The sequence below is a fragment of the Convolutriloba macropyga genome, chromosome 10 (assembly GCF_964194025.1).
Source record: "Convolutriloba macropyga chromosome 10, txConMacr16.3, whole genome shotgun sequence".
NCBI lineage: Eukaryota > Metazoa > Xenacoelomorpha > Acoela > Convolutidae > Convolutriloba > Convolutriloba macropyga.
In genome coordinates, this window is record NC_134477.1 from 25062059 (window position 1) to 25089244 (window position 27186).

At 37.6% G+C, this 27186-nt stretch overlaps 1 protein-coding gene across 2 annotated transcripts in view; it reads right to left on the minus strand.

Moving 5' to 3' along the window:
• LOC142348835 (uncharacterized) overlaps positions 1-27186 on the minus strand; it is a 199139-nt gene that overhangs the window by 17634 nt on the left and 154319 nt on the right. For both annotated transcript variants that reach the window (XM_075400369.1, XM_075400368.1), the window contains exons 14-19: positions 9018-9254; positions 8612-8742; positions 8006-8172; positions 6333-6487; positions 5885-6066; positions 5223-5376 (exon numbers count right to left, since the gene is read on the minus strand). In XM_075400369.1, the coding sequence (XP_075256484.1) occupies positions 5223-5376; positions 5885-6066; positions 6333-6487; positions 8006-8172; positions 8612-8742; positions 9018-9254 (1026 nt within the window). The remainder of the gene's footprint in view (positions 1-5222; positions 5377-5884; positions 6067-6332; positions 6488-8005; positions 8173-8611; positions 8743-9017; positions 9255-27186) is intronic.

The window sequence follows — 27186 nt, forward strand, 5'->3', positions numbered from 1 at the left end:
CTGATCTACGGAAGTTAGAACAGCTCAATATCCATGGCCTGCGTTGGTGCTTTGGTTACAATGACTATTCCTCCCTGCTAAAATTATCCAACTCTCTGCCAATATGCTATCAACTCATCGAGCGTGACATACGTGTTTTTACGGCAACGAGAATTGCATATCTTTTGACAAATTTTTCAAGTTGGACTCAAAGGATATAAACCTACGAACACTTGATCGTGAACGTCTGGCGCTCACACGAGCTAAGAAAAGATGTACAGAAAAATCGTTTTTCTTCCGAGTTGAACGTATTATAAATGACGCCGCGGATCTACTTAATGTCAGCATCAATTTTTTCAAGGATACTTGCAAATCCAAAACCGCAACTCAAAATCTACTAATGGCAATGAGAAATGATAAATATGATTTTGACTTATCTTCTTGCACGTGGCACCTTAGGTGTAGATGTAGTTTCTGTATAGCATGACTCTCTGTTTAATTAATGTTTTTCTAGCTGTTACATAATTTATATCATTTTTATCTTTGTTATACCATTTGTATCATCATCCTTGTTTATACCCTCAGAAGGTAATTGAAGTCTTATACTACTACTACTACTAAAATTGGTGAAAAAAATGTTGAAAACCATTAAAATTCAACTGGAAACTATTTAGTAAGCTATTGGGAAAACTTAGAGTTAAACTGGAGTTTTTCTCGTCCCTGGGAGTTTTCAAATTTCGAGAAAAAGTGAAAATTGCAAAAAAATAGTTTCATTTTGCGTGTTTGTTTGCAGTACGAGATAATATATTTCAAAAAATGGTCATAAACCGCATATACGCTTTGCAAAAAACCTCAATCACAATTTCACAAATGTCAATTTAGGACTGATCAAACAAAAAACTCAAAAACAACAAAAAAAACTTTAAAAATTGTAACATTTTCTCAAAAACTTCTGAAAAAGACCAATTGACCTTAAAGTAAGGCCGTCCCAGCAGCTGCACCACTCTCAGTTGGAGGACTACTAACACCAGCTAACGGCCTTGGAAGAAACTTGATGCCCGCTGAGCGTTACTTGTTTATCTAGTTTCGAGGGCTGAAAGTCATGTTGCGGAAAGTGTGAAAAAATCTGACGAAAAACCATAACAGTACAAGTCCTCAATAACAATAAGAAGAATCAACTTAACTATTGACTTATAAATGAAAACTTAACAACAACATCACTCTAAGGTAGTCAACAAAGCCCCTGACCATTAAGCGCAAAAATGAACAAGAAAACAGAAAAACAATTAGACAACATTCCAATGTTTACGGCTTTAAGAATCCCCACAAAAAACAAAAAATTCATATAAAATGACGTAATGTGTCGCAAGAACGATTGAATTTTACGATAAAATTGTGGAAATCAATGGTACAATAAAAAGTAAAAAACTATAGAAACCTGGGAAAAATTAAACTCTTGAAGCCAGTGGCGCAAACTATGTGAACCTCATAACTGCAACCAAACATACTTAACCAAAGCATACCATGAAACTCCAAAAGTGAGAAAATTGTTTTCAATGGGATTAAATTACGCCACACTCGAAGGTCAATAAAAATTTATTGCTGTTCTTGAGACTAAGTGAAAAACTACAACAAAAACACTCTAACTTCCATTTTCCAAAAAGCAAGTGTCATAATCTTAAAAAACTTACCATTAACTCTAACCACTAATCATATTAATTTTTTCCTCATTAGCAACCGATGGCCAATAACATTAAGGAGATTAAGCGACAAAGCAGTAATAAGCACGACAAATACTAATTAGGCGCATACTAAAACTAATAATTTCAGGAACGACCTTTTGAAAATGAAAAGCGTAAAAAGTCAGAGACAACAGGTATGTGAAAAATTTAACACAGATAATTTACAACAACATCACTCTAAGGTAGTCATCAAAGCCCCTGACCATTAAGCGCAAAAATGAACAAGAAAACAGAAAAACAATTAGACAACATTCCAATATTTACTGCTTTAAGAATCCCCATAAAACAAAAAATTCATATAAAATGACGTAATGTGTCGCAAGAACGATTGAATTTTACGATAAAATTGTGGAAATCAATGGTACAATAAAAAGTCAAAAACTATAGACACCTGGCAAAAATTAAACTCTTGAAGCCAGTGGCGCAAACTATGTGATTCTCATAACTGCAACCAAACATACTTAACCAAAGCATACAATGAAACTCCAAAAGTGAGAAAATTGTTTTCAATGGGATTAAATTACGCCACACTCGAAGGTCAATAAAAATTTATTGCTGTTCTTGAGACTAAGTGAAAAACTACAACAAAAACACTCTAACTTCCATTTTCCAAAAAGCAAGTGTCATAATCTTAAAAAACTTACCATTAACTCTAACCACTAATCATATTAAATTTTTCCTCATTAGCAACCGATGGCCAATAACATTAAGGAGATTAAGCGACAAAGCAGTAATAAGCACGACAAATACTAATTAAGCGCATACTAAAACTAATAATTTCAGGAACGACCTTTTGAAAATGAAAAGCGTAAAAAGTCAGAGACAACAGGTAAGTGAAAAATTTAACCCAGATAATTTACGCATCGTTAGCAACCGATGGTGTTTGTCAATAAGGAGACTAAGATGTAAGAAAACAAGTTAAGCGATGAAAACTCGCAGAACCTCAAAATTCAATATATTTCTTGAAAAGAATGAAAATCAAAGTAAAAGAAAGAAACAGCTTTGAACTGAAACAATGATATCGATTAAAATAATTGCTTTGGGAAACTTAAGAGACTTGTCATTAATGAGATGAAACGATAAGAGAACAAAAGTTACAACAAACTCTCAGAACTCTCAGAAAATCATTAAAATATGTTCAGAACAAATAGTGTCAAAGCCTTGAAAACCACTAGCAATAGACTGAAACACCTAATAAGCATCATTTATGCCTCATTAGCAACAAAAGAACCTGTCATTATTTATACTAGGTGATAAGACAACAGAGAAAACATTAAAAAGGGGCAAACCACGAATTTTCAATAACATTTTATGACAAATAGTGTCAAAGTTAGGAAAAGGATTAGCTGGGTGCAATGAGTTCGATCAATTTCAAATAAGCGCCATTCGAAACCATATGTATCATATTATTAGAACTCAAGAGAAGAAACACGAGCAACAGCAGTCAAATGGCCGCACGTAAAAAAAATTCGCTTGCGAAAACCTAAAATTTGTTCGAACACCAACTCCTCACTCAACTTTACAGGTACTTTGAAAACAATCACGCATCACACTTACTCTCTTTCGCGCTCCCTTTATTACTCCAGAGTGATTTAAATCCTCACTCTAATTTGACTTCTCACTGACGTTAAAAAGCCGAAAAAAGTGTGAACAGATTTAATAAATATAGCCGGCAAATTGTCGGAAAATAGCGGCCGTAGACCCACTTGACGCACAATGGGATTGAAACAGAAAAAAATAAGTGATAAAAATTGACAGAACCAAAGTGTCAAATTCTGCATAATCGATTAGCTTCTAAAAATACACTTAATCAGCTTCTAAACTGAACGCTATTAAGCATAATAATAAAGCCAGTTAGCAATCGCCTTAATGAACTTTGATAACCTAATTAACTATGACTTAAAGATCCGGCTTTATATGGTTATCCTGTTTCTTTTGATCTTTTAATTTTGCTTTTTGACTTTGACCGTATTCACTACATTGCGTAATTCAATGCGCAGAAGAATTTAAAATCCTTTCAGTTGAAAGAGTGAGTGAGGTAAGTCAGCAGTCTCACGTGAAAATAGTGACTTTATGTTAAACGAAAAACGTGATCAAAAGGTAAAGCAAATTTGAAAAAAAGTAGAGCGCCTAAACAATAGCCGTTGAGGCTGACGGCGGTTATTAAAAACAGCACACCAATACAAGCCAAATAATTTGGATTGTAACAAGACACAGCACCAATACAATCCAATTCTTGGAAGGTTAAAAGGAGAGCACCTAAACAATTTCCGTTGACGGCGGCTATTAATTACACCAAGTTCTGCACACTTTCTATTTGACTTTTAGTAGTAAACTGCCGCCACTTGAGTTCAGCTACTGACATTTGCGAATGAGAGATCACGCAAAACGAAAAAGTCACTACAAAAGGCGTAAAAGTCACTCGAAACGTCAAAAATGACAAAAAATTGCAAACATAGCCGAAAGATTGCCGGAATAGCTGCGAAAGAATAGACCTGCGTGCCATATAATAGAGATAGAAACAGATACAGATCTAAATTGAAAAATCGACGCCGCTAAAAAAAACTAGGTACAAAACATTCAGCGAAAAATTAATAACGCTTGTTAAAATTCCTTCCACAGAAGAAGCCTCTTATTAGGGACCATTACTGCACATATGAGTTCCTTTGACCTTAAACAAATTCAAATTTAAATTCAAGTTTTAAAGTGCAAAAGTCATTTTATTGAGTGAGGTAAGTCACGTATGATCAAAATCTAATCACGCAAATAACCTAAAAACTTTTGCTAAAGCGAGTGAGAAATTACGACACACGCGCAAATGCCGTTAGTGAGAGGAAGAAGTTATTCAGAAAATTTGACTTTTTCAGCTTCGCTGTGTGAACAAATGTAAAACGAAAAAAAAGCGTCAGACGACGAAACAAAAAAACATAGCAGGACAAGTCCTGACGTACAATTCAAAGAATTTTCATTGACTAAACAGAAAACTAGACCTAGAACGGACTATGAATGGATTGTGAAAACCATTTAGAAAAAACTCCGATCCAAAAATCGAAAAAACAGTAAAAATCAAAGTGAAATTGCCGCATGTGAACAAAAAAACCACTAGCGAGAAAGCTAACTTTTGTTCAAACACCGTTTTCTCACTCTACTTTAAATTTAGAGCGAAAAAATTTCACGCCGCAAAACCACTCGCTTTTTCGCTCCATTTCCTGTTTCGGCGTGACCAAAATCACTACTCCAATTTGACTTCAGAAATCATGAAAATGTGTGAACAGATCTTAAAAAAAAGACAGCGCCCCAATACAATTCAAATTCTTTGATTTGTAAAAAAACCAAGAGCACCGCAATATAGCTTCGCTCAGCTTACAGCTTCGCAGCTATAAAAAGACCAACACGTTTACAATAATTTCTTCCAATTTTGTTCGAGAGCAATTAAAAATACTTCTAGCTTCATATCAAAGCATATTGCATTTTAAGGAAACGTAACAAAATGTGCCCAACCTCCTTTGCTTTTGCTCTTTGAGGGGGAGACTGCATTGGTGTTTGTCTCCTGGAAGTAAGCAATTCCGAACTCCTTGCTCATAGATTTGATCATGTTCACTGAGGGGAAGAGCTTGTTACGCACTATGTCTTTAAGACTACCACTCTTCATCATCTGAAACAAGCAGGCCAACGGATAACACTACTAAATACTCCTAACAGGAAATACAGATTCAATTGAAAACTTAAACCATTGAACCTCGACCATGATGAGGACTCAACTGGTTGAAATAACTGCAACAACGTGAGCACATAGTTGACACAACAATTCCGAGAACAACACAAATCTCAAAAGGTCAAACAAAAGTAGTTCTGGCATATCCTGGTACTAGTGGCTTACTGGCGGCTTCTTTAGTCAAACCGACATTCCTTCAATCACAATTTCGTCAGGATTTTTTGTCAAGTTTTTCCAAGAGCGAGGTACGGTGGAAAATGTTTTGTCGTGCTATATAAGAGGTAACTGAAGTGTAATTTAGTCGAAGCAAGAAGGGGTTTTAGAAATTATAGAAAGTACGAACACTTTTCAAATGAAGTATCAGAGTACCTAAGACATCCGTTGCAGTAGTTGGGACTGTGACTATTAATTTCACAAGATGGGTACACAAAATTGTTCAAATATTTACCTGAGCTATTTTAGTTAGGCATTCGAAGGACAGTTTGGGGACCATGTCTCTGACGTACAAGAGGGGTTGTACCAAAATGGAGGCCAGCGGCTCATGCATCCTCACTCTGAACAGAGACACGCCTAGAGAACTGTACTCCCTCGTCGAAAACATCAGGTCACTGTCGAACAGCACTTGCAGTCCTAATAGAGAGAAAGACATCACTCTCCCACAGCTTGACAACTTTCCCTGCGTATTGTTAAGGTTATACCATTGTCAAAAAGAAGTGATTTGAATTGTTAAAGTGTACTACAGATGTTAATTTTAGTGGCTGTTCAAATGTAACTCAACATACTATCTCAGTAACTAAACTCTCAAAATTACAATTGTTTTCAAACTATATCGCAGCCGCTCTCGACAATCAAGAAAACAAGGCACAAAAACTAGGCAGGTGTATGATCAATCTCACCGGTGTTCTTTCCGCCTCTTAGATTGTCTTGAACATGGTGGAACAGAGAGGAGATTCCGCCCTCCCTTAGTCCCTCCAGCAAAAGCAGATGGAACTTCCCATCCAGCACGTGAACACCAGTGATTACGTCACACTCTCCACTCGTTTTCTGCTCTCTAAAACACAAGTTTAGAATTAGGAAACGCTAAATGAAAGTATTAGAGTTGTTAAACACCATTTAGGGGTCTTTCTCACTATAGCCCTCCCAGAAAATATTTAGGTTTACAGTAACGGGGGGGGGGGGGGGGGGGGGTGTTATATTATTACTAAGCTTGGGGGAGCTATAATGGGAACACCCCCAATTAGTTATGAAACCACTTTTGATGGTGAATTTCTTATTTGACTCTCAGTAATCATCTGCCACCGATTGTAGCAACTTAAAAACTAAATGAAAGTGATTTACGCTCAGCAATATTCTTGAATTGAAGTGTGAAATGAAGCCACCTGAAAAGCAAACGAAAACATAGCTGGCAGATTGCCAGAAAATAGCCGCAATAGATTCCTAGATCGGCAGTCTAAAAAAAAACAGTAAAAAAGACAGACCAAAAAAATTAGTCTTTTCATTGAAGGTTAATGAAAGTGAAGGTTAAGTTATTGCTGCCTCTATTAATGAAGGTTAAGTTATTGCTGCCTCTATTAGCTGCTCTCTAATAACCTTCATTTAGAGTGACACACACCGATTTGACCTTATCTCTTTGAATTAAATTAAATAAAAGTCAAATTCAAAGTGAGGAAGTCATTTTCGAGAGTGAGGTAAGTCAAGTGTGACCAAAAATTTAATCACGCGCATGAACAAAAAAAATCGCTCCACTAAGAGCGAAGAATGACGTCACACATGTAGTTGAAATTGCATGAACGAATGAACAAAAAGTGGCTGTGACGTCATATGGTCGTAACAAAAATCATGAAGACGAAATAAAAAAACATAGCAGGACAAGTCCTGACGTACAATTCAAAGAATTTTCATTGACTAAACAGAAAAACTAGACCAAGAATGGACTATGAGTGAATTGAGAAAACCATTTTTAAAAAAATAAGATAAAAAAATAGGAAAAAAAAACAGAAAATCAATGTCAAAATGCCGCATGTGAACAAAAAACCACTAGCGAGAAATGAAAATTCAATTCAAACAAAAAACTAGGCCTAGAATGAGCTGTGAATGGATTGGGAAAACCATTTAGAAAAAAAATCCGATCCAAAAAATCGAAAAAACAGTAAAAATCAGAGTGGAATTGCCGCATGTGAACAAAAAACCACTACCGAGAAATCGAATTTTTGTTCAAACACCATTTTCTCACTCTACTTTAAAATTAGAGCGAAAAAAATTAACGCCGCAAAACCACTCGCTTTTTCGCTCCATTTCCTGTTTCGGCGTGACCAAAATCACCACTCCAATTTGACTTCAAAAATCATGAAAACGTGTGAACAGATCTTAAAAAAAAGACAGCGCCCCAATACAATTCAAATTCTTTGAATTGTAAAAAACCAAGAGAAGGCCAATAATAGCCCCAGCTATCGCTGTGCGGCTATTAACAAAGGATAGTCTCCTTTCCGGAAAGATTTAACCGACTCAAAGTCACCAGCATCGATGACACTACAATCTAGCTGTTCTGTCTAAGAAGTTGTCAACTCACTCGGATAGTCTGTATGTCTTGAGAGCAGCAGGGAGACTGTGCTGCGGGAGGTAGTTCAATTGGAGACCATCACAGTTGATCTCTCTCACTTTGGAGAGCACTTTGGGCAGACCAGCTGTCTGTTGGTCACTTTGTTCACACCACAAAACCATACGCGAGAAGGGACACTAAAACAAAAACAAAACCAAATTGCATCTAAAATTGAGTCCGGTGCCTCCTTAGATGACATATGGCTGTCATCGGCAAGATGTTTTGCTTAGTATTGTAGTTCCATGCCAATGGAAAGCCGTACTTCGTGCATCAACACAAAGCCAACTTTACATAATTCAAACGTCCCAGAACTACTTTTCTCAGCAGTTAGCTACGGCAGCATTGACCGGATAGCGACAGTAGTCATTAAAATCCTAGTCAATCGCCGACAAAAACACGTTAAACGATGAGTCTTCCCACTTTTGGCCGACAATTCAGTAGATTTGTGTGAGGCCTAAGAATTACGTTAATGATTAGATTTTGTAAACTCTCAGAACAGCCGTATCTATCAGCATGCTATTTAATCTCTCGCACATATATATTTTTTTTCATTTCAAGAAACCATGTATGTCTGACCTTGAGAGACGGTGGCAGTAGTGGATTGAGGGCGACTTCTGAAGGAGTGGCCAAAGCATGGGTGACTTCAACTGTCAGCTTCATCATGGAACCACACTCCAAGTAGTTACCAGCTGGCAACGGAAGCTCCACTAAAACGCAATTGGCGTATAATTTGGCGCACAGCAACCCAAAAAATATTAATTAACATTTCAAAGGTATAATACGAGACTTTTTGAACTTTCCTATTATCACAATTGACCACGGAGAGACTGGAACTCAAATCAAGAACTGATAGAAAGATGCAAATGACAAATAGACGCAAAGCTTTTGGAATAGCAGCCTCGGGTATTTTGAAACCCGATACAGCAACTCATCGGCTTTGTTAGCTTTTTCATTCAAGGCAAATTCAGTAGTCAATTCATACCTGGTCCGTCTACCGCATTTGGATTGCCCACCACTTGTTGACCAGTTGGTTGTGCCCCTCCCCCGTCCACATTATGGCTCTGTAGCCCTAACAACTCAGGAAGGGGTCCCTGCTGGATCTGGGATTTGAGACAGAGGCGTCTGGTTCCCCGTAGAAGCTCACACAGGTCGAAATTGGCCACACCAAAAGGATCCCAGGTTGATTTGGACTCGAAAGCGTTATGGACTGTACGCTTGTCTGAATTAAAAAAAAACAAAAATCATGAGTTCATAAAGTGAGACTTCCCACTAAACAGCTTGCAGATGGCAGGATAATAGCCGCGAAAATGACTGTTGAGACAATTAAAAGATAGCTGGCAGATTGCCAGAAAATAGCTGCCATTGACCCGTATCACGCTTTAGCTTTTGATTGGTTTATAAAAATAAAAAATAGAAAAATATTACACGCAGTATAATTGTATAATTTCGGTTCTTACCACTACCACACCTCCGTTCAGTCGCCTGTATTAAGCATCATAGTAACTTAGAAATTAATTTAGCAGAAATCAGAACGTTTTTACCTCGTATCCCGCACTTCGAAACATACTTCTAACATAATTCTACACAACAAAAACCCTCTCTTTGATTCAATTAAAATTCTGACATTCATACTGCAATGCTACTAGTAATAAATAGCCACATTGCACATTGCAAGAGTTGAAACTATATGGCCATCACCCGCCGGCATTCAAAATAACGTCACATTCGACGACAATTCAGAACAAGTTAAATTCATTTACTCCGGAATACATCCACTGTACAACTTAGCAATCTTTACATGGAATTCACCTGGATTCTATAACAGCATGCATCAAAAAGTAAACAAAACAACAGTAACGTCCTTTAAGTGCACAATCAAACCGCTCAATGCTTTCTGAAAACAGCCTACACAGAATAATTTCTTACTACATTTCTTGATTTAACTTTTCTCACACAAAAACAAGAAATCAAACAAAAAACCAATGGCAGAACCCAGCCCTCCGCATGTCCACCTGCGACGCTTCCCTGGATTACCACATGAAGATTGAGACCAATTTGAAGGCCTGCTTCGAGTCAGCATTGCCGTATCAAGAATAACTGAAGCCCATCACCAACGAGCACGATACATTCACCTACATCTTGATGGAAATGCAATTAACTTTATCTCCGGCTGCCAGAAGCCACGCGAAACGACCTGGACAACTCACTACAAGAACTACGCAACCGCTATGCAGGTGCAGACCAAAGAAGAAAATTCGAGCTTGACCTACAGTCACGAAAATTTGACCCCATAGAAGAACAGTCAGACAACTTTATCACCGACAAACAACGGCTCGCAAATCTTGCAGTAGTAGACAATGACGAGGCAGGCATAGATCGCAGACGAAAGGCAACGAAGAAACAGGGAGCAATTTATACAAGGCATGACATTCAAAAACAAGAAAGTTTTTCTGAAAGAAAACGACAATATTGCAGTCAACGAGCTGTGCGCAATAATCAAAAGACGAGTTTGAATCGACCAAATACACCCAGAATTATCGCACACCACAGCATTCAACGCACTTGATGCATCAAGCAACGCAGCAGCAGTCCAAGCTGTAGAAAACATAATGGCTGCAGGAATCGCATCAATGCAAGTATCACAATCACAAAACTAAAAATTTCCGGCATTCTCAAGCCAGCCAAACTTCAACAACTACGGTAGACAACGAACTCTCAGTACGCAAAACAGGCCACGACAACTTAACTTTGAAAACCGACAAAAAACTGAATGTTAGCTGTAACCTATACCAAAGAGGCCGCTGAGGAGCGTATATAGGACAAAACCGAGGAAGCCTCTCAAGAAGCAGGAGCTTTTATAATAGAAACGAACAAAGACTGTATAACAATAACCGAGAAAGATCCCCAACGCCATTCCGAACATTCTGTCGGACATGTGCCAGCAATCAGCACACTGCCCGAGATTGTCCTCAGCGACAACCAGCATACCGAGATGGAAACATGCCCTCAACCAACAGCCAAAAAACGAAATAACCTGCATGCTTTTCTACAAAACCTAGACAAACTCACATCAACTTTCAGAGTGAACGTTTTTCTTGTACCTTTGCAATTCGAATGCATTTTTATCAAAGCCATCGCTGATACAGGAGCGTTCAGCAAAGCGATGTCACAAAAACAATTTAACAAAATAAAATGTATAACCAGCATGGAAAAATAAACAAAAAAGCTCCACCTGATATTAGTGTTTCTACAGCATTCTTACAACAATCGATGATACTCTTCATTGCTAAACTCAAAATCAAAATTGGACATACAACACTGGATGAAGAGTTTTTAATTTTTGAAAATCTATCTTCCACACTACTCGGTTTACCGTTTTTCCAGAGACAAAAAATTATCCTCGACCCCCACAACCGACGACTGGATTTCCCGGAACTCACATTTAAGTTGAAAACAATGAAAATCAAGGGAAGAGGAAAACAAAAACGACTGAATGCTAGGAAAAAATAGCCCTGAAGACAACAAAAGAATACATCTTTCATCCTGGACAACAGTAGCAATTACAATTGCAATCAGAGCAAATTAATACAACAGAACAAATCGGCGTCATTGAGCCAACTCCAAAGTTTGAACAACTTGGTATCGCTCTCACTAGCCATTTGGACAAACTAAAAAACAACAAAAGACTAACCCAGCTTGCTAAAAACACAACAGAAGTTCCAATAAAAGTCAAGAGACGGTTCAATCGTTGCAACATTTGAAATTATTACACCGGATCAGGCACGATATCTAGTACCACTAGCACCAGAACTATTTCAAACTTAAAACGAGAACAAGAGATTAAAACAAATAGCAAAGTCGATAAATGAAGCTATCAGAGGAAAGACCAATCACAAAGCAACAACGCACGATAATCAATTGTGGTTTCCCAATCCAGAAACCCACAGCAGCTCACAACTAATGGGAGTCGAAAAACGTATTTACGACGAACCAATCAAATTCAAACAACTCGAAGCAATACGGCCCTCGGAAAACCAAAAGTGGGAGGACAGCGTACTCACTGAAGCCGATAAGAAACGTATCGAATCACTTCTCGTGGAATTCAATGACATCTTCACCCGACACCGACTGACATTGGGTATACGTACAAGTTTTCTGTGAAACTGACTACAGACACTGACAGACCAGAATACTTGAAAACACAAAGAATCTCCATACACTTGCAGGACGCCTTGCTGCTAGAGCTAGCACTGCTACAATACTACGGAGTGATCACCACATTACCATTCAGTCGCTACTCATCGCCTATTTTCGCAAAGCGAAAGCCAAACGTGAACTTACGGATACTTGTCGACCTCAGGAAAATAAACCATTTGATAAGAAATTCCAACGACAACACTTTCCCAATAGCAACACTAGCAGATGCTGGCTCTCATCTCTCAGGAAAGATACTCTTCTGTAAAATGGACGGAAGCCACGAATACTTTTAGGTCGCAATAAAATGGTAAGACAAAAAATCAGTCCAACTACTCGCATACAACTTTGCCTCAAGAACATACACATTTCACCGACTTGCCCAGGGGCTAAGCAGAAGTTTGAGCATCTTCAGCTCCTTCGTGCGCCGAAAGTTAGACCCACTAATTACCGCTGACAAATGCTTTCAATATGTAGATGATATTGGCATTGGTGCATAAGACAGACATGATAGAAAAACTGAGAGCCGTTTTCTCATGCATTCGTGAATCAGGAATGAAACTCTCGACCAAAAAATGTCAGTTCGGACTGCGCAAAATACAGTTTCTAGGGAACACAATAACCTCAAGAGGGCTTCACACCCATATCACAAAAAGTCAAAAATTTCTTGAAAAACTTCAAGAGGCCGAAAACAATCAAACAGGTAAAAGAATAATTGAGTTCTTTCAATTCTACAAAGCCTTCATACCCGAGCTATCTAAAAAGTTGCCACCTTTCAACAAAATTCTAAAGAAAGAAGCCAAGTTTGAAATCGAGGAAGAACACAAATTAATGCTTCACAAACTAACAAATGACCTTAAAAATGCATAAAACATGTCACTCCGATTGCCAAAAACGGACCAACAATTTTTCATTATGGCGGATGCATCCTTTTACGCCGCTGGGTATGTCCTAGTACAGACTACAGTGACTATACAGCAAATGAGACGAATGACGAAACGAAAATTTACGCACCAGTTACGTTCGAATCGAAAATATTTCAACCAAATCAAGTTATGCTTTCACTCTATGCGAAAGAATTCTTAGCCGTTCATTGTGCCCCTGACACATTTGGAAACACAATTTGGGGATGCAAAAACTCTGTCCTCATTCTAACCGACAAAAGATCTCAACAGAAATTCTCAAACGAAAATAATACGACCCACCCTCTGGATCGCCTTGGACCACGTTCTCAGTTTTGACATAATTCAGGGACACATACCCGGAAAAGCAAACTTTGCAGCCGACTATCTCTCACGAATACACATAAACCCCAAAGAGAAACTTAAGCTACGAATAAAATCAAAACTCAAAATGCATGAGATTGAGGTTTACATTGCATCAGACACTCCAGATAATTCTCTAAATACAATTCTGGAGGAAAAACTTCAGCTTCCTAAAAAAAACAAAAGACTACTTTCTAACAACATAACCAAGCAGCGCAGAAAAGCAAACCATTGAAGCTGACGTACAAATGCAACTCCTCTCAAATCATATTGCATCATTGCAAATGCATAACCCAATAGACGATTTCACAACGCACGGCCACAACGCACGGACACTAAGCTCAGAGCAACAGAATGACCAGGATATCAAAAGGGAAATCAACTGGTTTTAACGCGGACGACCCACTTCAAGCCAATATCTCAACAGAACTTAAAAAGTACCTAAAGCAATACCTCAGACTAAGCATGTTTGACGACGTACTATACAGAATTTTTTTGAACACACGGGGAATAACTTATCCAAAAAATACTGTGTCCCCAAGCAGCTACGAAAAGAAGTACTATACCGAGTACATAAGAGCCCATGGGGAGGTCACAAAGAATAAAACTTACAATTTTCGAGTTCCCGAAGCGCTTTTTTCCAAATTTACAGAAACACTTACAGAGTACATTCAAAACTGCATAACCTGCCTGCAGAGCAAACCATTGCCAACAGCATCGCTCAAACCACCTCTCCAACCATTGTCGTCAAAGCAAAACTTTCCAGCAGACGTAATGTTGATAGACCTTGTAGGCAAAATGCACCCATCACCCTATACTTTTATTTTATCTGGCATTGGGGTGTTCTCGAAATATCTGTTTGCTGTTCCCCTAACGAAAGGCGACACCGCCTTTGTAGCAAGAGCACTGACATCATAATTCCTACGACACTCATATATATAACCTCACAATAATTTGTGACGTGGCCGCATTCATATCTGAACTAATGAGTGATTTGGCAAACCTGCTGGAAAAACAACTGAAACACTGTACACTCAAACAAGCACAAAAAATAGGGCTACTAGAAAGGAACCATGCGCCTTTGAAACAAATACTAGGAAAAAACGAAAACCAAAGCTCAACAGAATGACATCGCTACCTCGACATAGCAATTTTTGTGCACAACACAACGTATGCTCCCGTGCTAGGATGCACACCTTCTGATAAGTTTCAAGGAAAAACCCCAGTAAACCCCCTTGATCTAAGACTCCAGAACAAAACAATGGGAGAATAACCCCAAGCATGACAGTGTCAAAGAATTACAAGACAAAACTACAGAACTCTTTGCTAGCGTTAAAGAGAAACTCATAGCCTCATATCTCAAATATAAGAAGTACTACGACAGAAAAGCAAACGCGACTCCACTTCAGCTTCTTCAGCACTGTCTAATACTAGACCCTAAGTGCATCACGCAAATTGCCATAATGAAAAAAACAACAGACGAGATGGATACCTCTATACAGAGTAGAAAAAAGCTCACAAACACCAATTACATTGTCAGAGAAGTCAACACAAAGTTCACTCAATGGGTGCATCGAATGAGACTCAGACCGATTGAGCCATAATGCGAATTCGAAGTTCCCTTTAACTCTAATGTTCAAACAACAAATTTTTCCAAAAGAAGCTCCAAATCGTCTGAACATATGAAACAAGAACCAATCTCTGACCAGGAAGCATCTTTCGTTGAAGGATCCATTCCGCTTGCACATAGTGAGACCCCAGAATCAATTGACACCGAAAACTACATTTTCCTAGGACAAAGCAATCTCCCTCAAACAGACGTACGATTTGGAGCAAACCGTCCGTACAACCTACGCAGAGGAGACCACCTAGCGCTAGCACGCGAGAACTCAGTCTATAACACACTACAACCAAAACAGGAGGAAGAGCCAGCGGTTACGGGGATCACCTATTCTCCAATAGAGCATTACGTAGAACCTGAACTTCAAATTGACGCGGAAAACGACGACTCAGATGAAAATAAATCACACACAGACACACAGCCTCCATGATACAATTATAAATAACCATGATTTGTGGCAGGACTGGGACATCTCATTTTACCCCAACTGCACACCTACAGTGTACAGCACATACTACTCCCGTTAAGAATACGGAGATTACACAACAGATTTCACAAATGACGAACCAAATCCACCAGAAAACTTTACACTTGACGACTAACAAAGGTACAGTCATTGTTTTAACCAAAATCAGACACAGAAACCAAATACCAGCTATTCGACCGACGAGCTTGAACTCACTGTACTAGAATACACCCATTTCCCGAGAAACTCGTCACTCATTCAAAAGATTTTGTCAAAGAGAACCCCATGACCTCGGACCAATTATAAATAAACGAAGGCGAGTAGTACCACTAACCCTTCACCGTCGAAAGATTAACGGAAATCTTCATCAAACACTTGCATTCGAGTCAAAACTAAAATTAGCAAAAAACACCCTGTGATTGGCTCAAAAAAACAATCCCAACAAATTCATCTTTACAATTTATGCTATTCAAAATAAGTTGCCTCAAATCAACCAAAAAGTTTAACCCTTCTTTTTTGCCCCCACAATTTGTAACAATTCAAATCAACTACCCAGACAAAAAATGGAACTTTGCATAATTTTTGCGATACACCTGAGTTTCCACAAAGCTACTCCAAATTAACCCACAGTGGCTAAAAAAAGATAGCTCTCTTAAACCTTCATCAAAAAATTCTAACGGAAGTGTCAAAACAGAAATTCTCGTCCCGTACCCCAAATACGAAAGAGGCAAAGAGTAACTTGTAAACCTGACAAGGGAATATAAAAAAATGTGGACTTTCGAAAATTATGGACGCCCATTCAACTTTACCAACACGACTGATTCAACAACTGGACTGTACTGGATAGCCCAGCAGACAATGATGGAAAACAAACGAGCGCAAGAAGACATTGAAAACCTTCTTGAAATGAACACCTTACCAAAGGCAAACAGTCGAATGAGTTCAAACTTACGACAACCGAGAGGAACCACAGCCGCAGCTGTAGCAGCCGCAGTTCTAGGAATTGGAATTGGCGCTGGTGATAAACTGCTTTGCTTCATAAAATCTGTCTTTGACGGGTGTGATAAGAGAATTGCACGTAATCAAAAATATATAAACCTAGCAATGAACTACCTCCAATACTTGACCGATCACGTGCAGGAGTTCACTGTACAAAATAATGAGAAACTTTGTCATGTCCAGTGGACTACAAGCGATTAAGAAAGCGCAATACGAATAGAAACACAAAACCGTAATTGGGAATTTGCAGAGAGCCAATATAAGGCTCTGCGACAGAATGTACATCACATGAGCAACTGCGTACAATATTTGTATCTTTGAGAGCAAATCAACTAACACAGCTTAGTCCTCAAAAATATTTTCCAAATATTTTGGCAAACATAAAAACATACAGTGCAGCCTTATACACGTTTCGGATTAATATCCTCAATGCGTTAACTCCACTTATGAACCAAACATTACCAATGTCACTGGTAACACGCGCTCTGCTCAACAAAATTCTGACTACTGTTCATCTGCAGTAAAATGGACTAGAGAACCGATCATCTCTCGCAGTGCCGCTTCAGGGGATCCTCTCATACTATGAAATCAAGTTAGTAACTCAAATTGAGGCAACGGACTCGGGGCTTACTGTAACACTGGCTATCCCCATGGCCTCAAAAAGCACAGTGATGAACGTCCTATATGCAATTCCCATGCCAATGCCTGATGCAGACACAGGAAGAGCACTAGTTTGGCGTTTGGAAGCCAAGTATATGGGCGTCATTGATGATGGAGAGGATTTATGTGTCTCTAGTGGACATCCAGTAACACAATTCCGAGCCTTAAAAAAATCGGCTCAAAGATCAATAGGCAATATTTTCAAATTTCAAAAAAAAAAGAAATTAGGTCTATTTGAATGTTGAAAACCATTCTATTGCCTCTAGCAACTATGTAATAACATACTATCAGACCCTGGAGGAGGTTACCTGGCTACTGAGGCTAGAAAAACAATAAAAACAAATGTTTTCAAAAAACTTGAAAATTGCAAACTTTAGAAACTTTCGAAAAATCGAAATCGACACAAAAAACCATAGAGTAGCTTTATACCAGACCGTCGAATAGGTTTTCTGGCACTTGAGAATGGATAAAATCAACTTGACAAAAACTTGAAAAAATTTTAGGCATTAAAATGTTGAAAAGCATTCCATTGTTACTAGAAACTATAAAATGCACAAATATTAAACAATAAAGGAGTTTTCCCGGCCCGTGGGGCTGGAAAAATGACAAAAACTTTCAAACATACCCGACTACCGTCGCGCAAATTGCTCTCAAACGACCGGTTGGCTTCGTCAGTAGCTAGCCACGATTTAGTGAGACTAGCTTTAGCTTGATTCAACTCAGCAACTTTTTGTTTTCCAGCCTTGTTATTAAATGAATCAAATAAAAAACTGATATTATAAAAATTTGCAAAATTTAAAAGAAGAGCTTCCAGATTTCGCAGTGAAAAGGTTCCAAAACTAATTTTTTGTACTTGGAGTTATGTCAAGTAACCCATCTGCAGGCCTTGAAAAGCTTCCTTGGCTGGTAATGATCGCTTAACTCAGAAAAGGACAAAAATATTTTAAAAGTTTGAAAACAATCGCTAATTTTAACAAAACCTTGCTAGAATTTAAGATAATAAAATCCTCAAAACCATTTTATTGTCTCAAGAGACTATCCAGAAAAACTATTTCAAGCTTTAAACAATTTCACTGGCTCATAAAAATCCATAAACTTGAAACATGATAATAAACTTGAAACATGATAATAATGATAACATTCCATTAACTGTAGAAACTATGCGAAAGCTTGTCGACAAACCTTGGAGGAGGTCCCCAGAACCCTGGTGCAGGAAAAAAATAAGAAAAATTGAAAAAACTAAAAAACGCAAAAACTTTTAATTGCTGATATTTAAATCAGGTAACACACTCCACTACATCTTGAAGATATGCAGTAACCTATAATCAAAAACTAGAGGAGGTTATGCGGCTCTTGAGACTGAAGAACATTTAAAAAATGTTTTCCAGCAATTATCAAACCTCAACGGAAACTTTTTGTTAGGCTGAAAAACCTGAATAATAACAATAAATGTCAAAAAAATTGAAATTGTAAGTTTTGCAAAAAAAACTGCCAATATTCGTGGTATTGAAATATTGAAAAACATTCCATTACATTTAGAAACCATACAGAAAACATTGTGAAACCCTAGAGGACATTCATCGGCTCTTGAGACTAAAGAAACCTAAAAACCAAGAAAAAATGTCAAAAAACTTGAAAGAAACGAAAGTTTTATCAAACAATTGATAAAATTTGTGATATTAAAAAATTTAAAGTTATTCCATTGCAAACAAAAAAATTTTAGTACCTTATTATCAATACTCTAAGGACCTTTTCCAGCTCCAGCATCTGGAAGGACGTGAATAATGAAAAATGTCACAAAAAATTGAAAAAAACGCACGTTTTGTCAAAAAAATGCTGAAATTTGTGATGTTTAAAAGTTGAAACGATTCCACTTTCACTAGAAACTATGCAGTAACCTATTATAAAACCCTACAGGATGTTCCATGACACCTAGGGTTGATGAAGAGGGGGCGAGCAATAGTGGGGTGGAGGTGGCAACAGCGCGGTGGGGGATAGTAGTGTGTGTGTGTGTGTGTGTGTGTGTGGGGGGGGGGTCAAAAGGGGGGCGTCTTCAACCTCTAAGAACAACCCTTCAACCCATAAATATAAGGCTCCAAAACAGTTTGAGCTGAGACAGAGCTGAAAGGCTCTAAGAGCACTTAATGCCCGGTGGGCGCTACCTGTTATCCTGTTATTGAGGAGGAAAAGTCAAAAGCGTCAGACAAAAATTCGGTCAAGCGAAAAATCGCATAAAAAAAGACCCACAGGACTAATATAATTGCAACAAACTTCGTTTGAGAGCAACTAAAACATAGCCTGAACACTCCAAAACACACGTCCACAAAGATCCTTTATTTCTTTCTTCAATTATATCGCAGGTGTTTAACCAGTTATTACTAATAAAACCCATTATCCACTAAACAGTAAAAAGATTCCACAGCTTTTAAAAAATTCAATTTCCATGAAATCAATTTTTTCAGTTGAAATTGATTGATTAATCTTTCAAATATCTTCTCAGTAAGACAGAGCATTTAAATATTCTAAATAAACAAAGAAAACTAACTTAACTGAAAAATGAATATAAAAAGCACAATGACCAAAGAATTGGGCAGAAAAAACTTAAAAACCAAAAAACTATCAAATTTTAATTATATTTCTCTACCAAAACAATTCAAATATAAAAGCAACCAAAAGAAGATAGCAAAAACAACGGGGTCTAAAAAGTGCTTGAACCGCTGATACGAAAAAATGCATCTGAAACATTTAATTTCGACGGTCAAAAGTTTGCTGAGGTTCAAATATGGCCTTTTATAGAGGAAAAACACTTGGTTGAAAAAAGGGGTTCCTTTTGATCAACAATGTTCATAGCCACTTTGCTCGCTTATCTTTTAAAAAAGGGCATGAAAAAGCCCTCTTCTATCGAAATAAAACCAGATATCTTTTTCTTTTGTCTCTAATATGTTGAAAAATACCAAAAATCAAAGCATTAACACGTGTGGCATTGACTTTATCGTCATGTTCAGGAACAACTCTATCAATTAAAAGAAACGTAGCCGCAGGAATCCGGAGTCGACTCGAAGTATCAAATAAGCATACACCCTAACCAACAACTTACTGATAAAAATACTAACTTTTTTATACCATTCAATTTGGAGCAACATAAAAAACATCAGCGAAAAAACAAGTTTCCTCACCCAACTCTGTTTTCTCTGCTCTTCAATTAACTCAAACCTCTGACCTAAACACCGTTTTCAAGAGCGCCAATGACATTTACGTCGTCCTAAATACTTCAGCAATTATCTATCAAAAATGCTCCAACAACAAATATCTTGGACTGGAAAAAATAGACCACCATAACTCATATTAGAGTCAGAACACGACAACGCACCATTACAATCTAAATCCTTTGGTTTGTAAGAAACAAATTTTTGCTCACGAGATTTATAAAGCTTGTTGCCGTTTTCTCCTGCTTTCGTTAAACCACTGATATTTCTTAAAACCTAGAGTACTGAAAACCAGGGCAAACAAATTAGTTTTAAATGTTAAATTTTGCAAAAAGGACAAGAAAATTATTGTTTTATAGTATGCTTCGGCGGTGGGGTGGGTGGAGGGGGGAGGGGGGGACGTTGGAAAGAAACCACTCTTGACACCAAGCGCTGAAAGAACTCAAAAAATGACAAGCATTTTCAAAAAGCTTAAAAAATGTGAAAATTAGTATAAAATTGCGTGTTATTGGCGATCGGTTGTTCGAAAGTAGCACGGGGGGGGGGGCAACAGCGGTCTGTTGGGGGGGGGCAAAGTCTCGGTGCCGGGGGGCAATAGAGGGGGGTCAACAGTGGTAGTGTCTTCAAACTCTAACAACCGCCCTTCAAACTATAAATATAAGGCTCCCAAACAGTGTGAGCTGAGACAGAGCTGAAAGGCTCTAAGAGCTCTTAATGTCCGGTGGGCGCTACCTGTTCATCCTGTTATTGAGGAGGAAAAGTCAAAAGCGTCAGACAAAAATTCGGTCAAGCGAAAAATCGCATAAAAAAAGACCCACAGGACTAATATAATTGCTACAAAATTCGCAATTAGCCTGAACACTCCAAAACACACGTCCACAAAGATCCTTTATTTCTTTCTTCAAACATACCGCAGGTGTTTAACCAGTTATTACTAATAAAACCCATTATCCACTAAACAGTAAATTCTCGTCCCGTACCCCAAATACAAAAGAGGCGAAGAGTAACTTGTAAACCTGACAAGGGCAATTAAAAAAATGTGGACTTCCGAAAATTATGGGTGCCCATTAAACTTTACCAACACGACTGATTCAACAACTGGACTGTACTGGATAGCCCAGCAGACAATGATGGAAAACAAACGAGCGCAAGAAGACATTGAAAACCTCCGTCTTGAAATGAACACCTTACCAAAGGCAAACAGTCGAATGAGTTCAAACTTACGACAACCGAGAGGAACCACAGACGCAGCTCTAGCAGCCGCAGTTCTAGGAATTGGCGCTGGTGATAAACTGCTTTGCTTCATAAAATCTGTCTTTGGTGGATGTGATAAGAGAATTGCACGTAATCAAGAATATAAAACTAGCAATGAACTACCTCCAATACTTGACCGATCACGTGGAGGAGTTCACTGTACAAAATAATGAGAAACTTTGTCATGTCCAGTGAACTACAAGCGATTAAGAAAGCGCAATACGAATAGAAACACAAAACCGTAATTGGGAATTTGCAGAGAGCCAATATAAGGCTCTGCGACAGAACATACATCACATGAGCAACTGCGTACAATATTTGTATCTTCGAGAGCAAATCAACTAACACAGCTTAGTGCTCAAAAATATTTTCCAAACCATTTTGGCAAACATAAAAACATACCGTGCAGCCTTATACACGTTTCGGATTAATATCCTCAATGCGTTAACTCCACTTATGAACCAAACACAACCAATGTCACTGGTACCACGCGCTCAGCTCAACAAAATTCTGACTATTGTTCATCTGCAGCAAAATAGACTAGAGAACCGATAATCTCTCGCATTGCCGCTTCGGGGGATCCTCTCATACTATTAAATTAAGTTAGTAACTCAAGTTGAGGCAATGGACTCGGGGATTACTTTAACTCTGGCTATCCCCATGGCCTCAAAAATCAGTGATAAACGTCCTATATGCAATTCCCATCCCAATGCCTGATGCAGACACAGGAAGAGCACTAGTTTGGCGTTTGGAAGCCAAGTATATGGGCGTCTTTGATGCTGGAGAGGATTTGTGTCTTTAGTGGACATCCAGTAACACAATTCCGAGCCTTAAAAAAAATCGGCTCAAAGATCAATAGGCAATATTTTCAAATTTCAAAAAAAAGAAATTAGGTCTATTTGAATGTTGAACACCATTCTATTGCCTCTAACAACTATGTAATAACATACTATCAGACCCTGGAGGAGGTTACCTGGCTTATGAGGCTAGAAAAACAATAAAAACAAATGTTTTCAAAAAACTTGAAAATTGCAAGAGTAGCTTTATATCAGACCGTCGAATAGGTTTTCTGGCACTTGAGAATGGATAAAATCAACTTGACGAAAACTTGAAAAAAAATTCAGGCATTAAAATGTTGAAAAGCATTCCATTGTTACTAGAAACTATAAAATGCACAAATATTAAACAATAAAGGAGTTTTCCCGGCCCGTGGGGCTGGAAAATGACAAAAATTTTCAAACATAACCGACTACCGTCGCGCAAATTGCTCTCAAACGACCGGTTGGCTTCGTCAGTAGCTAGCCACGATTTAGTGAGACTAGCTTTAGCTTGATTCAACTCAGCAACTTTTTGTTTACCAGCCTTGTTATTCAATGAATCAAATAAAAAACTGATATTTTAAAAATTTGCAAAATTTAAAAGAAGAGCTTCCAGATTTCGCAGTAAAAATGTTCCAAAACTAATTTTTTGTACCTTGAGTTATGTCAAGTAACCCATCTGCAGGCCTTGAAAAGCTTCCTTGGCCGGTAATGATCGCTTAACTCAGAAAAGGACAAAAATATTTTAAAAGTTTGAAAACAATCGCTAATTTTAACAAAACCTTGCTAGAATTTAAGACAATAAAATCCTCAAAACCATTTTATTGTCTCAAGAGACTATCCAGAAAAACTATTTCAAGCTTTAAACAATTTCACTGGCTCATAAAAATCCATAAACTTGAAACATGATAATAATTTTCAATAATTTGAAAAAAAATCAAATTTTATCAAAAGAATGCTCAAGCTGGAATTATTAAAATATTGATTACCATTCCATTAACTCTAGAAACTATGCGAAAGCTTGCCGACAAACCTTGGAGGAGGTCCCCAGAACCCTGGTGCAGGAAAAAAATAAGAAAAATTTAAAAAATACTAAAAAAAGCAAATACTTTTAATTGCTGATATTTAAATCAGGTAAAACACTCCACTACATCTTGAAGCTATGCAGTAACCTATAATCAAAAACTAGAAGAGGTTATGCGGCTCTTGAGACTGAAGAAAATTTCAAAAATGTCTTCCAGCAATTATCAAACCTCAACGGAAATTTTTTGTTAGGCTGAAAAACCTGAATAATAACAATAAATGTCAAAAAATTGGTATTGTAAGTTTTGCAAAAAAACTGCTTATATTCGTGGTATTGAATTATTGAAAAACATTCCATTACATTTAGAAACCATACAGAAAACATTGTGAAACCCTAGAGGAAATTCATCGGCTCTTGAGGCTAAAGAAACCTTAAAACCAAGAAAAATTGTCAAAAAACTTGAAAGAAACGAAAGTTTTATCAAAAAATTGATAAAATTTGTGATATTAAAAAATTTAAAGTAATTCCATTGCAAACAAAAAATTTTTAGTATCTTATTATCAATACCCTAAGGACCTTTTCCAGCTCCAGCATCTGGAAAGACGTGAATAATGAAAAATAAATGTCACAAAAAATTGAAAAAAAAAACGCACGTTGTCAAAAAAATGCTGAAATTTGTTATGTTTAAATGTTGAAACGATTCCACTTCCACTAGAAACTATGCAGTAACCTATTATAAAACCCTACAGGATGTTCCATGACACCTAGGGTTGATGAAGAGGGGGCGAGCAATAGTGGGGTGGAGGTGGCAACAGCGCGGTGGGGGGATAGTAGTGTGTGTGTGTGTGGGGGGGGGGGGGTCAAAAGGGGGGGGGCGTCTTCAACCTCTAAGAACAACCCTTCAACCCATAAATATAAGGCTCCAAAACAGTGTGAGCTGAAACAGAGCTGAAAGGCTCCAAGAGCACTTAATGCCCGGTGGGCGCTACCTGTTTATCCTGTTATTGAGGAGGAAAAGTCAAAAGCGTCAGACAAAAATTCGGTCAAGCGAAAAATCGCATAAAAGACCCACAGGACTAATATAATTGCAACAAACTTCGTTTGAGAGCAACTAAAACATAGCCTGAACACTCCAAAACACACGTCCACAAAGATCCTTTATTTCTTTCTTCAAACATACCGCAGGTGTTTAACCAGTTATTACTAATAAAACCTATTATCCACTAAACAGCAAAAAGATTCCACAGCTTTTACAAAATTCAATTTCCACGAAATCAATTTTTTCAGTTGAAATTGATTTATTAATCTTTCAAATATCTTCTCAGTAAGACAGAGCATTTAAATATTCTAATTAAACAAAAAAATAACTTAACTGAAAAATGAATATAAAAAGCACAATGACCAAAGAATTGGGCAGAAAAAACCTAAAAGCCAAAAAACTATCAAATTTTAATTAAATTTCTCTACCAAAACAATTCAAATATAAAGGCAACCAAAAGAAGATAGCAAAAATAACGGGGTCTAAAAAGTGCTTCAACCACTAATACGAAACAATGCATCTAAAACAATTAATTTCGACGGTCAAAAGTTTGCTGAGGTTCAAATATGGCCTTTTATAGAGGAAAAACACTTGGTTGAAAAAAGGGGTTCCTTTTGATCAACAATGTTCATAGCCACTTTACTCGCTTATCTTTTGAAAAAAGGGCATGAAAATTCCTCGTCCCTCGAAACAAAACCAGAATTCTGTGTTCTCTCTTGTCTCTAATATGTTGAAAAATACCAAAAATCAAAGCATTAACACGTGTGGCATTGAGTTTATCGTCATCTTCCAGAACAACTCTATCGATTAAAAGAAACGTCGCCGCAGAAATCCTGAGTCGACTCGAAGTATCAAATTAGCATACACCCTAACCAACAACTTACTGATAAAGATACTAATTTCTTTATACCATTCAATTTGGAGCAACAGAAAAAACATCAGGGAAAAAAACAAGTTTCATCGCCCAACTCTGTTTTCTCTGCTCTTCAATTAACTCAAACCTCTGACCTAAACACCGTTTTCAAGAGCGCGAATGACATTTACGTCGTCCTAAATACTTCAGCAATTATCTATCAAAAATGCTCCAACAACAAATCTCTTGGACTGGAAAAAATAGACCACCATAACTCTATATTAGAGTCAGAACAGGACAACGCACCGTTACAATCTAAATCCTTTGGGTTGTATGAAACAAATTTTTTCTCACGAGATTTATAAAGCTTGTTGCCGTTTTCTCCTGCTTTCGTTAAACCACTGATATATCTTAAAAGCTAGAGTACTGAAAACCAGGGCAAACAAATTAGTTTTAAATGTTAAATTTTGCAAAAAGGACAAGAAAATCATTGTTCTTGTTCTCGAGCAACATAGTATGCTTCGGCGGTGGGGTGGGTGGAGGGGGGAGGGGGGTGCGTTAGAAAGAAACCACCCTTGACATCAAGCGCTGAAAGAACTCAAAAAATGACAAGCATTTTCAAAAAGCTTAAAAAATGTGAAAATTAGTATAAAATTGCGTGTTTTTGGCGATCGGCTGTTCGAAAGTCGCACGGGGGGGGCAACAGCGGTCTGTTGGGGGGGGGCAAAGTCTCGGTGCCGGGGAGCAATAGAGGGGGGTCAACAGTGGTAGTGTCTTCAAACTCTAAGAACCGCCCTTCAAACCATAAATAAAAGGCTCCAAAACAGTGTGAGCTGAGACAGAGCTGAAAGGCTCTAAGAGCACTTAATGCCCGGTGGGCGCTACCTGTTATCCTGTTATTGAGGAGGAAAAGTCAAAAGCGTCAGACAAAAATTCGGTCAAGCGAAAAATCGCATAAAAAAAGACCCACAGGACTAATATAATTGCTACAAACTTCGTTTGAGAGCAACTAAAACATAGCCTGAACACTCCAAAATACACGTCCACAAAGATCCTCTATTTCTTTCTTCAAACATACCGCAGGTGTTTAACCAGTTATTACTAATAAAACCCATTATCCACTAAACAGCAAAAAGATTCCACAGCTTTTAAAAATTTCAATTTCCACGAAATCAATTTTTTCAGTTGAAATTGATTTATTAATCTTTCAAATATCTTCTCAGTAAGACAGAGCATTTAAATATTCTAATTAAACAAAGAAAATTAACTTAACTGAAAAATAAATATAAAAAGCACAATGACCGAAGAATTAGGCAGAGAAAACTTAAAAACCAAAAAACTATCAAATTTTAATTAAGTTTCTCTACCAAAACAATTCAAATATAAAGGGAACCAAAAGATAGCAAAAATATCGGGGTCTAAAAAGTGCCCGAACCGCTAATACGAAAAAAAATGCATCTAACACATTTAATTTCGACTGTCAGAAGTTTGCTGAGGTTCAAACATGGCCTTTTATAGAGGAAAAACACTTGGTTGAAAAAAGGGGTTCCTTTTGATCAACAATGTTCATAGTTACTTTGCTCGCTTATCTTTTGAAAAAGGGCATGAAAAATCCTCGTACCTCGAAACAAAACCAGAATTCTGTGTTCTCTCTTGTCTCTAATATGTTGAAAAATACCAAAAATCAAAGCATTAACACGTGTGGCATTGATTTTATCGTCATGTCCAGGAACAACTCTATCAATTAAAAGA